The following is a 14,072-nucleotide window of genomic DNA, read 5'->3' on the forward strand; positions in this document are numbered from 1 at the left end:
TACTAAGTGCCAGAACTAATTGACCTCATCCACCTCTCACGTCTTGCCCCAGTAACTGGAGCGACATCCTCACAAAAAATGAGACATCCAAAGAGGTTCCTACCACATGGTCATTGGCTTCCATTGTCTAAATGGTAGGCAGGAGCACAATGGACGCTACTTTTAATTTCCGTTTGGGTTTGTTTTTAGCTAAATTCTCATTGTTTTGGAACTCGAGGGGAATTTGCAACCAACTTCACTGAGTGAAGATTGTGTTTTGAACCACTCTGGCACATCTTTGTATGATTTCAGATTAAGAAGAGTTAGGAGCTAACCAGCTAGGTAAAAGCAAAGCTCAGACCAAACTGAAACATCTTGTGGAGGCACATAACTTTGAGAAGGGATTTCTTAACTGGCTGATGGCATCATCTGAGCTTATCGAAAAGTCTCAGGTCCCAAGACCTTACAGGCCTTTTTTCTTTTGAGCCGGTTTAAATCACACATCCCTCAAAACAACAGCAGAATTTTACAGTGGCCTCTTCTAACACTGTGTAATCTTCTAAGTAGATCTGCATGTGAATGAAGCAAGAGCAAAACAGAGCAAATCCTCCTTCTGGTTCCTGCAACCCAGACCAGTACAGTGGCGCAGTTCAGGGACACTTCAAAACCATCTTAAAATCCACAGTTAAAACTCAAAGATGAAAATTTTATCCTTAATTTCCACATAGCGTTAGGGTAGCACCTGATTTCTTCAGTTTTCAGGGTGTTTTGTGTTCCTATGCCTTGAACTGGTGGCTAAAGTTTTGCCTTCGGAAGCAAAAAAATGAACCCACACCAATGATGATGACAGATAAAACTAGTACAGATGTTAATATAATGAGGATGTTGGTTTTCTTCAGATCCTCTTTTTCACAGTCTTCTGGTCTAATGTCCCCAATGTGCATTTCCTCCCAATACCCGAAGCTCCGAATGTACTGGCACGTTAAGTGCTCCACGTTGGGGATCTGGACGTTTTTGTTCTGGATCATTGATGAAAGCCAGATGTTTCCACAGCAGCTGAGTGGGTTCCCAGAGAGATACAAGTTTTTAAGTGAATTTTCTAATGCTAAAATATTGCTGTCCTGTAATGTACTGAACCTATTGTTCCGTAGGTCTAGAACTTCCAGTGGAGTGTCACTACTCCACTTAGGCAGCCAGTTCAGCTGATTTTCAGAGAGGTTTAAATGTTTAAGGTGACTAAAACAAGGCAAGTCAATATTTAAATCTATCAGACTGTTGCCATGTAAATGCAAGTATTCCAGAGACTTTTCCAGTCCTGCTAGTGCTTTAAGTTCTATTTTCAGTCCAGGGTTCATGGAGAGATCCAAAACAAGCAGTGGAGTCTTGTGGAAGGTGCGTGCTGGTAGGATGCTCAGCATGTTGTCAGCTAGGTACAAGTACTGGAGGGCAGGGGAGTTGACAAAGGACACACAACCACTGTCCTCTCCAGCAAATCTTTGCTTAGCTAATCCCGAGTACACGTGGCAAAGGCTGATGTTATTGCTCTGCAGGTTAAGAAGTCTAAGGCTAGGAAGACTGGAAAAGATGTCGAACTGCAGGGTCTGAAGGTTGTTGTTTTGAACATGAAACTCCCTCAAATTTGGCAAAGCACCAGCATCGAGGAGAAGGTTCTGCAAAGCATTGTAGCTCAAGTCAAGGACAGTTAGGGAGACCAATGCACTCTCATAACTTACTGTAAATGCCTGAAGACAGTTTCTGCTGAGATTAAGGGTGTGAAGGGACAACATTGACTCAAAGAACCCATCTGGAATGGATTTGATTTTATTATAACTTAAGTCTAAATATACAAGCTGGGATAAATAAAGAGAACTTGTATTTTTACTTCGCTTCTGATCAATAAGATGAAAAGAAGCATCTAGCCATTCATTATCCATGTAGTTCATTTTATTATAAGGGGATTCAGCAGTGAGCTGGATTAAATTGTTTGATAAATTCAGAGTTACCAGTTTATTTACCTGAGGGAAGACTGGGAAGTGAAGCAATTTGTTTTCACTAAGATCCAGACATCTTAAACTATATTCATCATTTGACTTTGTGATGCTGAAGGTCTCAATGCTATTCCTGCTAAGGTCAAGTACCTCCAACTGCCTGAGGTTGAAATCAGAGATGCAAGTAATTGAATTTGTGGAGAGATTGAGTTTGGAAAGGTTTGCTAGAGTCTCGAAAGCACCTTCTTCTATTTCCATGATGATATTTCTCTGAAGATCTATCTCCACAAGACTGGGGGATCCCTGAAACATCTTGTGTGATATCATTACAATACTGTTGTCTGCCAAGGAAAGATACTGCAGTGTTGGAGCTTGATTAATGAAATATTCGGCCATCCCACTGTAGAGATTGTTGTGGGACAAGTCCATTATTTCCACCTTGGGCAAAAGTCCAATCCCCTCTGTCCCATTCTGAGCAAGCTCATGTAAATGATTATTGGCTAAATTTATTTCCAGCAATCTCGTCATGTGTGCAAACACTCCAGACGTGATGAAACTTATCTGGTTGAAGCTTAAATCCAGATACTGGAGGGAAGTGTAGAATGATAATGGTATTTCAGGGATGCTTTGAATCAGGTTTCCAGAGAGATCTATTTTGTTTACATTCAGATGGAGCTCATGAGGGATTTGGTGGAGGTCTTTGTTGTGGCAAAATGCCTGTGAATTTGCCTGCCAGAAGAGGAGAGAAAAGAAGTTGTCATGTGGCAAATTAAAAATATTTTTGCATGATATATATAAGGAAAATAACATTCAAGATCTAGGCAGAACCTCCTCCTGAAACACCGATCCCACCACTTTATCTGAGCAGTCAGACAGCAAGAGCAACAATCCTAACACCTCTCTGCAGCTAACAACACTCTTTTCATTTTAAAGGCATCACTGACTTACAACAGTCGAGTTTTAGCTGTGTTTGATTCCTACTCAATACTCTCCTTTTTGTACCTTTCTCCTGGATGCTTTTTAATAGTCCCAAGTGAAGGAGTTTTGCCCCTTTTCCATTGCAATCAGGCAGCATTTCTTCATTTATCTTCTGATGTTTAATTTTCTCACTTTCATCCCTGTGTTAGATTTTTTGAACTCACCTTGCAAGTGTAAGCTGTACTTGAAAAAGCTTCATGCTGTTGAGATGGTGGATCCCAAAGCAAGGAGGTGGAAAAACATATAAGGATCCCACATCACAAAACTTGTCTCTCCTTCATAGTCGCACCCTCAGATATTCAACCATGTTTTCCTTTAGCCAGGGCTTAGTTTAGTACTGCACCTTTATCCAAAATGGGTCATTCAGTGACTGAAATATTTCTGATGCAAGTTTCCAAACTCCTCCTGCTTTTACTATCCATGTTTATCCTTTTGCTAAGGTAACAGTTCCCTTCTTCTTGCACGGGGAGAGCGCCTTGTGAAAGCGCTCTGACAACACTCACATGACACAACATGGAAAAGGCAAATCCTGTAAAGCCAGCACTTGAGAGAGAAAAAAGCTGTGAGGTGCAGTGAGGGTCATACTTTTGCAGGCCAATTCTCAGCAGCGGATAGAGGAAAAAAAACAAATGTCAAAATCAAATCCATCTTCCAGAAGCAAGTCTGTTTAATAGCAGCTAGGATTGAGTTTGTGTCCAGGCCGAATTTGGAGTGTGTGTTCATAAGGAAGATTGGGAACATGAACATGAGCATCCTTGCATAAATATCAAGCTATATTTTGTTAATAATGAGAACATAGAGCAGTGTGGGGAAGTGGACAGTGAAAGGCTTAGGTGGCATTTAATTTACTGGAGGAAAACTCTTGTCATGAATGTGTTTGGATGTCTGGGCCATATAGTATTTGTAGAAAGATCAGAAAGGAAAGAAATTTAAAAAAAAATATTGAATCTTAATTTTTGTGGAGAAGCAGGATCCAGATTACATGACATGAAGCTTTTCAGATATTAAAGATTAAAAGGAAAAACAATAAAACCTATCTGTTTCATGTGAACTTTGAGGTGAATGAAGTGGCACGTCTGCTTTTGGAGAAGTGTGGCACTAATCAGCCTTTTGTGAATCTCTTTTGCATAATCTAAATTTTGAAGACGACACGAAAATGTGTCAGAGAAGTACCAGTGCTCTTCTGAACTCTAGATATAGTCAGACTGCTCCACAATCCTTCCTATAGTACATCTTTCCCAAAGATCCCAAGTAAATTGACTACAAAAACCTGAAACCTTTTTTACCCCCCTCCAATTCACTTAAATCTCCTCCAGCTAAAAATATTGGGGAGAAAAAAGGAAATTTTCTGGCCTTTGCCTGACATTATTTCTTTCCTGCAAAGCCATTGTAGAATTGCTCATTTTGAGCTAAAATATGCCCAGATTTGGGCTTAGCTCCAAGGCATGAGAACGAAGCTTTTTTTTATTTGGTTTGTGGAAGAGGCAGAAGCCAGAAGGATAAAAAATTCCAGACTGAAAAAGCAGCAGGTACTTTGCAGCCTAAGGCAGATGCCAGGTTTCTCTGAGCCAAATCTCAACAAGTGTAGAGCCCCCTTCCCTCCTTCTGGGAGAAAGTATCTTAGCAAAGTTCTGATCCAGCTCCTGTCAATGCCAGCCAGCTGGTTTTCACTGAAGTCAATGCCTGAGAGGTCAGTCCCAGATCACCACGCCTCTTGCAGGATTCGGCCTTTAATCTGCATCCATGGAAGTGTCCCAGGGGTAAAAGGGACAGATAAAATCTATACTTCCCACTGCCTGCCTTTTGCTCCTATAATCGTTCCCCTCTCATATTTCTTTTAAAACTATCATTCTTTTCACTATTTTGATCCTCATCATATTTCTTATCTTCTGCACCTTCTTTACCCTGCTGAGGCTCAAACTGCATGAATTACATCCTCATCAGGAATAGGAAGAAAAGACAAAGCACATCTCAGTGGGATGGAGCATCTCTTTGGTGTATCTCCCCTCCTCCCACCTCTTAGCCCAATGGGCTCTGACTTCATCTTTTTTGCCAGTGTTGCCATCACTTTATTTCAAGTCCACTGTCAAGAAGTACTGCAGGGCGAGGAGCATTTGGTCCCTTCAGTATCTGGTCCCACTTCTGTGCTGGCAAAAAAATGATCCAACAGCTCAAAAGCATAATTTGGATTCTTGTTTCAGTTCTTCACTGCTCAGCACTGGGAAGAAGCCGTCATCCACGTTTGTAAGGGCCCTACAAAAGAAGCAGCTGGATCCAAGCCTCCACTCGTGTTCTCCTTTGTCTGTTCCTGAACACTGGAACCAAAGAATTTGGGCTGCAGGCACTTGGCACTGACCTGCACTTGTGTGGTGTCCATGGCCATTCCCAGAAGAGCTGCCCAGCTGGAGTCTCAGATCAAACCCCCGCAGTTTGCACAGGTACCCCACATCAGCTGACCTGTGATATCTGCTCATGCACGTGTTCTTGCACCACCTCAATCCTAAAATCCCTTCCCTTATGGAAATCATTTCAAAGCTAAACCTGAATTAGCAGAAACATCTTACTTTGGGAGGTAGAACATGATCTAACTGAAGCCTTGCCTGACCTTGGAAGGCATCATGAGTTAGGAAGAACCTCCTGACACTTAAGCTGTGCCTCGTTTTGCAAACAAGTAGATATGCCATAACTTGTGTAATCAGCGCAGCTCACCCCTGTGTCAAGGGTCTGATGGGGGTTGCTGACTTCCTAAAACCTCCTTTAGGGTTCTTGTTCAATGACAGGAGTACGAGTGGTGAGTCAGAGACAGGCACAAGTTTCTGACTCATGCCTTTTCCAGGAGACTTGGGATGAAAGTATTAAATTCTGAGCCCTTGCTGTTCTGAAGGTGTCGCCACAGGGAAAGTGCCTTGTGAAACAGTGAGGCTGTGATGAAAAATAGTAATTCAGGACTTCAATGAATCCAGCAGTTAATCCAGTAGCTCCTTCTTTCTTTAAATGGTGTTTGGATTTCCATGCACCCTTTGTTGGAGCAAACATCCAGCGAAGGAAGATGATCAGCATTGACATCTGCAATGCTGAGCTGTTCATTTATTCGAGATGAGCATCCCAGCCTTTGACTGCAGCTTTCTGTCAGAGCTAAATTTATCTAAGTTAACTGCTTAGAGCCTTGGGTCGCTGGCTTGATGGAACCAGTTTATGGTGGAGTGCTGGAAACAAGCACATGTTTACTTCACAGCAGCCAGCCGGGTCTGTGACCCTTCCAAAAACTGGAATGGGAGAAATGTGCTTGGGTTATTGTGTGTCTTGCCCAGCCTTCACTTTACTGTGATGCATGGGACCCAAGCTTCATCAGACTTCCCTCTCCAGCCAATGGACTGAGCTACTCAGTCAAGTAGATTCCCAAGATTGCCCTATATAAACTAGGTTTTAATTTCTTTGGAATTCAGGAAGTGCAGCAACACAGCAGGTGGGTAGGAATGCATTGAGTCCCATAAGGGAGTTGTGTACAGCTAGTAAATAGGGGTTTTTTTCCTATTTTGGAAATTCTTGAAGATTTGTGCTAAGCAGCTTCAATATTCAGGGGAAAAAGGGTATTTTAAAAAGCCTGTTACAGTCAGAAATACTTTGACAGAGAAGGAGAAAGTTCAGGTCTGAAAACCGTTCATAATATTATACCAGGTGCTTGCAAAAATCCAAGGAGAAAATTTTGTACTGGAGCAAGAGGCTTTGTCACTTCTTTTTCCTCCAGCAGAAGTCAGGTGCAACTTCCCTGGCAGCAATGCTGTGTCAGGGCAGAGGAGGTCAGTCTCTCTGCTGTTACAAAAGGGCTGCTATAGAGATGTTTCACAGAAGATTCTTTATTTAGAGCACAAAGAAGTTAGGCCTGATAGAAAGGAGTTGATTTTAGGTCTAAGTCTTTTCTCTGTCTCAGTCCCAGAACCACTCTATGGTCTTAGGGAAATCAGGTCAAATTTCTTTTAACCAGCTCCCCTTTAGAAAAAACCCAAACATAATGACCCTTCTTCCCACCTCACCCTTCCTCCACCCCTCGTGTGTGCTGTCACTACAAAAAGGACAGAGCCTGAGAAGTGCCTGCTCCCCATCCCCTTCCCCTGGAAATCCCACCTCTGCCAGCACAGAAAGTCTGGTCCTGGGGGATTTCCCTTTTCAGAGACTATGCCTGTTTGCACAGTGCCTGCAATGGGGGTGTCCCAGCCTCGCTGCAGATCCCAAAGGGCATGAGGAGGAATCCCTCCTTACCGTTTCACAGGGTGTCCCCTCTGTGGGATGATAGTTAAAGGTTCCTGTGTTCACCACTGCCAGCAAGAAGATGATGCTCAGTTTCATGGTTCTGAAGGCAAAAGCAATTATGGTTAGATTTCAAACAGAACACAGAGGTGAACACGTGTGAAAGCTGGCACCAGATCGTCATCTAATATGGAGATGGACACAAGCAGTGCAATAAATTAACCCTCTCTGAACCTACTGCACTTGTGACCTACCTGTGTAACTCTGCATTCCTTGGAGCCTGGTGGCAAAAGGAAGATGCAAGGCACTTAATGGGTTTGTGTGGTTCCAGACGCTGCCTAGATGATACCCAGGCCACCCAGTGAAGTCCAGATGCTCAGGCTGGGCAGTGTGTCTGGCATCACGTAGAAAGAGCTCTCAAATGGAAATGGTTTCTGTTTAGATCCAACAAATGAAGCTGGGGATATTAGCCACAGCAGGACACCACCCTGACAGACATTCTTCTGTCATGCAGAAGATAATTTCAGATGGTTTGTGAGTTCAGGTTTGTATTTATTACTTTGTGCTGCCCTCTAGGGCTGAAGCACCTGCCTAATTGCTAGTTTCCTCCCTTCCTTCTGCTAAGTACTGCTGCTGGAAAACCCACCTTTACACAGGTTTTCCCCATTGCCTTCTCCCAGAGCCACAAGCCTGAACTGTTGCAATGCAATTTTCCTGGGGTTGAAACAATATGCCAAAGATCTGGGCTCTTAGCATCTCATTTGCTTTGCAATGCACTCTGAAATGAGAGGCAAAATCACAGAATCACAGAATGCTTTGGGTTGGAAGGGCCCTTAAAGATCCTCTGGCTCCAACTCCTCTGCCATGTTAGGGACACCTTCCTGCAGACCAGGTTGCTGGTCCAGCCATGAAAATGCCATGCAAAGACAACAGGGGAGGGCATGATTAGGTGCAATGGGCAGAAAAATCCATGTTAAGCTCCATGTTAAGAGAAAGTCCATCAGTGAGATTATCACAACCCCAGACAGGTTCCCCTTGACTGGGCTAGCGTCAGACTCGTTTTGACCCCCTTCCCTCAAGTCGTGTCTTGAGCCTCCCTTGTCCAGAGCTGGCTGCAGTGCTGATTTTGGCATTCTTCCTGGACTCAGGCTCTCTGTCTGGACCCTCCTTGGGGTGAGCAGGGAACTTATGCTGAAGCTGGGGACTTCTGTTGTGTCCAGAGGTTTAAATTCTTTTCAGATGCTCTGTGTTTAGAGTTTGCCCTGTCAGCAGTGTGCAATAGCACTTGCAATGCACAGACACTTTTGCAAGGCAAACCTCAAACGTTTGAGGCCTCCATGAGAAAAAAGATATATTTTAAAAATAGGAGATATTTATTTAATTTAGAGATGGACTACTAATATCATGCCTGTAATGAAGAGCAACAAGTGACCAGGATGACTGCAGCTTTGCATCTTCTACAACGGATGTTCAGAGCACTTTGGGAAGTTTGGATTTGCAGGGATAAAAATAGCAGAGATTTTGGTGGTTGAGCTTTTTAAAAACCCAGCTCAGTTCCTCAAGCTGTTTTACCAAGTGACCAAAGAGCTGTGCCAGGTGAACTGTGAAGAAGAGCCTGGGCAGAAACAAATGACAAACCAGGAGGGAAGGGCATGCACTGATTCTGCTGCTCAGGACTTTGCTTCATTAAAATCACAGCCAAGTCAAGTCTGCATGCCGAAATAAGGACTCCTACATCTCCTCTAACCCCAGCATGGCTTTTCTCCTGTCTTTTGAAACTGTTGCCTTCCTTGTTTCTCACTCTGTCCTCTCTCTACTTGAACCTGTATCAGCTGTTTAGCCAATGGAACTTCCCGACCAGAAATTAACGTTTTCAATTTATTGGATACATGGGGTTTAGCCAGATCTCCTATTTTATTCACCTTTTTTCCCCCTATTCCTCTCTACAGAAAGAAAAAGAAATAAAGAGATAATTGCATGAAATTCACCAGGCTGGAGACTTGCTGAGTGAGGGGCTGGGTGAAGGGACAGTAGGAGATGGGAAAATGAAAACACTTTTATCAGCAGAAAGTGATTTACAGATTAAACTATCTGACCATGAAAACAATCTCCCTGGAAACACAGTTCCCAGGAAAACTCAAGTTTATTAACTAAAACACAGTGATTTCCCATGTTATTTTAGTGCAGCAAAAAGAGAGAAAAAATGTTTTAATTCAGCAATTTGTTTTCATTGACAGTGGAATCAGTATCTGGGAAAAGGTCTATTCAATTTATGTGATCCAACAGGAAGAAAAATGAGGTGAGCGTAGTTACTTCTGATAGATCTGATTGCATGATACCGACACCACCCCTTGAATCCATCCATCATTATGTTAGTAAAGGGTAAAGTATTGATACAATCACGGAAATAGAAATATCTGCTTTAAAAAGAGTTTACTTGTTTTGAATTTCTTTTACTGAAAATTAAAGGATTTCAGCATTTTAGAGTAATAAATTGATTTTAAAGTTGAAATGATTGCATCTTAGTAAAAAAAACCCCACAAACAAATTTCTTCTGTTGTGGAAAACCTAACTTTTGATTCTATTTAAGGAAACATACTTGCACTTTCATCAAAAATACTTTTATCAAAATGCACCAGGGTTTGGCTTTATAAATGTATCTGTGACTTGTATATAAATAAGGATTTTCTAAAACTTTATCAGTCCCAAATACTGTCCAAGTGTTAATTCCTGTGGTAACAATCCAGGTGCAGCAAAACCCTCTCAGTGAGTCATTGTTCACCCAAGGTGACATTCAAGCTGTCAGGATCTTAAGAGTAGCACAGTAACGCTGCCATCTCACACCTCGTGCTCCAAGAGGGAGAGCTCAATGACAGTGCTGACAGTGAGGAGAGCAGAGGAGCCGAGCAGCCTTTTGCCCATTTTCCCCGGGGCTGTGAGATTTGCCCAAGGCTATGCTAAGGCTCCGTGTCAGGGAGCTGGGCGAGTGGCATTTAATCGGTGTACAAGGCTGATCTCTGCAGCACTCCTGGTTCAGAGCACTGTAATGCAGCAATTCCACAAACAGACTAAAGTCCTGTAAAGAAAGAAAAAATACCCAGACATGTCCCCATCTTTCACTACTCCAAGCACAGAGAATAATAACAAAAACCTGGCACATGACAGCTGCATTGTTGTAAACTAATCGGCGCCTCCTTAACGTAAGGGATCTGACTCTCTGCAGTGCAAGTCCCTGATGGGTTAAATATACAGCTGTGTGGATAGAGCCATCTACACAGTGTGTTCAGCCAGTTCCTCAGCCTATCCATAAACACAGTATATTTTATTTATACAGTACCTTCCTCGTCCGTGTTACTTTCAAAAGGCTGCAGCTCTAAGTTGCCAGAGCCCCCATCTCTCCTGCAGTCAAAAGCTCAACTTTCCAGCATGCTCCCAGGTTTGCATGCATCTCCACATACCTGCTCTCTGGCTGGAGGAGGAGGAGGAGGAGGAGGAGCAGGATTCACCTCTGCTTGCAGCCTTCTGTCTCACAGACTCTCCCAGCAGCTTTTCCAGGGCAAGTCGAGGAAGAGTTTACTCAGGGAAGTCGTACCTCTCTTGCATGCCAGCTGACTAAAACTCTGTGAGCTCCAAGAGAAGTTTGAAGTCACAGGGAAAAAAAATACTCCCCATAGACCAGTCCGTGAATTCATTCCTTTGCAGTCACGATCCCTTATGTATTCCCAGGCTCCCACAAGCGTGTGAATACATACCTCTGTAATTGTTTTAAAATGTGTGTGTCCTCTGCGCTTCTCTTTATTTTCCATTTCGTCCATTCAGTCTTGGCTTATTTCCTGCAGTTTCTCAGCTGGTAATTACGCTCCTCTCGTATTGACACATGAAACACTCAGTAAATTCCACAAAAAAGATCCCCTCTGCAGGCTTTGCAGACACGTGCTTGTCTCTGAAGTCATCCGTGCCTGTCCCACAGCTGTCAGCTTGCAGATTCCCAGGGGATGGAGTGAATCAGGGGCACTGAGCTAGACGCAAACCCAAAACTCCACATCCATGCAGAATGGGATGCACAGGAAAAGGGTATATGGGAGGGAAGTTTCACAGTAGGGACAACACATACATTTGGTTTCCCAACAGCTTAGTTGTGTCTCTGTGGCACAGCAGTGGGATGACCAAACGCACCCTTGGGGGAAAGGATAAATTCAATTTAATGCTTGAATGGGAAATAATGTAAATGCCTTCCAGAAAGGGCAGCGGGATGGATTTTTCTTTCTTTTCCTTGGATGTGAAGCTCTCTTTTATTTCAGAAGCAATGCACTTGTGCAAACCAGTGGGGTACCTGCAGATTGCCTGTGTTGTCTCTTTCTGTTTAGATGTGCCCTGATACCAGGGCAGGGGTGCATTGGCCTCTGCAGGACAGTTTACAGCAGTGCAAACCTCTGAGAGAGTTTGGCCAGCTCCACAGTGGGTGTCTCAGGACCAAACTGAGGGTTGGGCTCACCAGCCAAGGCACAGCCCTGCCTGGGTCACCCTGGCAGAGAGCTCCACAAGCACCAGTGACCAAAGCAAGCCTCTCAGGGATCACTGCAAATCTTCTTCCCTGGATGCATGGAGAATATCCGAACTGAGTCACTTCCTGCCTGGAGGAGAGTTTTGCCTTCAGCGTTGTGTGCTTTCCCCTCTTTCCACTGCCGTTATGGACATGGAATTTGGGTGAACCAAGGAAAAAGGTGGGGTTCTGACTCCCTTCTACTGGACAGCATCAATTCTGTCCAACTTTCCTGGATCTGTTTATTAAAATCAGATAAAACCCATGTTCTTTAACATCACGTGCCAAACAGCTTTGTGGATTCTGCTAAACATATCTGGCTCCTCAGCCACAGGTTAGTGTTCATTCTTTTTAGCACACCAGCTCCTGACAAGGTCACTTCAGACCTGCGCCATACTGCGAGATTCAAGATGAAAACGTCTAGGGATGTGAAAGATGTGGTTTGTTAAATGTTGCAATGAGTACGTTTTGCACATGTTACTGCAATAAGAATGTAACAAAGATAATCAATTTAAAAGTAACGTGTCTATTATGGGAAATAAGTGAACAATAGTGACACATGTTCTTAATTATATCATGTATGATAATGAACATGCACAGCTGTATATGTATATTTTTATTTATACAGTACCTTCCTCGTCCGTGTTACTTTCAAAAGGCTGCAGCTCTAAATTGCCAGAGCCCCCATCTCTCCTGCAGTCAAAAGCTCAACTTTCCAGCATGCTCCCAGGTTTGCATGCATCTCCACATACCTGCTCTCTGGCTGGAGGAGGAGGAGGAGGAGGAGCAGGATTCACCTCTGCCTGCAGCCTTCTGTCTCCCAGCAGCTTTTCCAGGGCAAGTCGAGGAAGAGTTTACTCAGGGAAGTCGTACCTCTCTTGCATGCCAGCTGACTAAAACTCTGTGAGCTCCGAGAGAAGTTTGAAGTCACAGGGAAAAAAAATACTCCCCATAGACCAGTCCGTGAATTCATTCCTTTGCAGTCTTATGTATTCCCAGGCTCCCACAAGCGTGTGGATGCATACCTCTGTAATTGTTTTAAAATGTGTATGTCCTCTGTGCTTCTCTTTATTTTCCATAATTTTTAATGGCCAAATGGTTTAACAATTAGTAGGAGAACTATTTCTCATTGACTTGTCTTGGCAACAGAAGCAGATCTGCAGGAGTTTGCTTGTGCACAGCAGATCCAAAACCTCATTGAGGACTTCAGAACAGCACTTATATGGAACATAGGTGGTCCAAAAAATACAAAGCACAGTATCAATGAGTGAGCATGTGGTTTGAAAGCCCCAGTGACCTTGTGCTGGGCCTCAAGTAGGAGTCCACTATAGCTGTATCTTGTGGCACCGTGCCTCATGACTATGGAGGTGCTGTTTGGTTTGGTTTGGCCTCAGCTCGACACTTATCTGTTGGTGTTCGTCTCTCACCCAAGTTGCACATACCCTCATGCTGTCTTATTTTGCTGGGACTGACAGAGAGATGTCACCCAGGAGATATTGTCACCCCTCCTGTAATCGTGCCAGGCAGCCTGATGACCAACTCGATGTCACAGCAGCCAAGCCTGGGGAATGGCTGCATTTCTGCTGCTCAGAGATGTGGGGCCAGTTGCATTATCCAGGTGGTGCATGTCTAGCTGAAGGAAAATGGCCTGTCACAGAAAGGATAGGAAGCCTCTTGATGATGAATTTCAGACTTACATGGAAGCAGAAGAAATTATTTACACAGATGCTGCTGTTGCTAGATTTCTATCTCTGGCACATGGGCTGCAGAAACTTGGGTCAACCTATGGTTGATACCCAGTGACACCTGAGTGCTGATGCTTCTCCAGTTTTATCTCTCCCAGTAAAGGTATCTCTCCCAGAGAGTGATCCCTGGCTGGATCCATAGAGACCTGTCCCTTCTCTAGAGCAAGTTGACTATTTCCCAGTGTGCAGCACTCAGATATCTGGCTCTGGATGGTTCTCCTACAGCCCTGAATTTGTTTCACTGCTATCTTTCTTGGAGAATACCTTGAATATTGTGGGCACAGCATCCAAATCTGCTGTGGAATAGTGTGGGAGGACTGTGTGGAGCAGAAGCAACCAAACCTGATGCAGGCCCTGAAGGAAACCACAGAACTACACCCAGACTGGAGGGAACAAGCTGGTTTTGTGGGAAAGGGTGCCCTTGGGCGAGCTAACCATCAGTGACATTGTCACAGGGAAACCGGCTTATCTGACAGCATCCATGCACCCAAGCACAGCCCATCAAAAAACCTGAAGATATGAGGAGGGACACCACACCCTCCAAACTTGTAGGATCTTGCCACAAAAACTGCTTACAAGCACCAGTCCTAC

At 43.9% G+C, this 14,072-nt stretch overlaps 1 protein-coding gene across 1 annotated transcript; it reads right to left on the reverse strand.

Moving 5' to 3' along the window:
- Positions 1-590: 590 nt before the first annotated feature.
- Positions 591-7,292, reverse strand: LOC311166236 (transforming growth factor beta activator LRRC32-like; the record flags this gene model as incomplete). Its single annotated transcript, XM_084226102.1, has 2 exons — positions 591-2,696; positions 7,206-7,292. The coding sequence occupies 2 exons, from the start codon at positions 7,290-7,292 to the stop codon at positions 756-758; spliced, it is 2,028 nt and encodes a 675-aa protein (XP_084082228.1). The 3' UTR covers positions 591-755.
- Positions 7,293-14,072: the final 6,780 nt, after the last annotated feature.

The sequence above is a fragment of the Fringilla coelebs genome (genome assembly GCF_963513975.1).
Source record: "Fringilla coelebs genome assembly, chromosome: 2".
Lineage (NCBI taxonomy): Eukaryota > Metazoa > Chordata > Aves > Passeriformes > Fringillidae > Fringilla > Fringilla coelebs.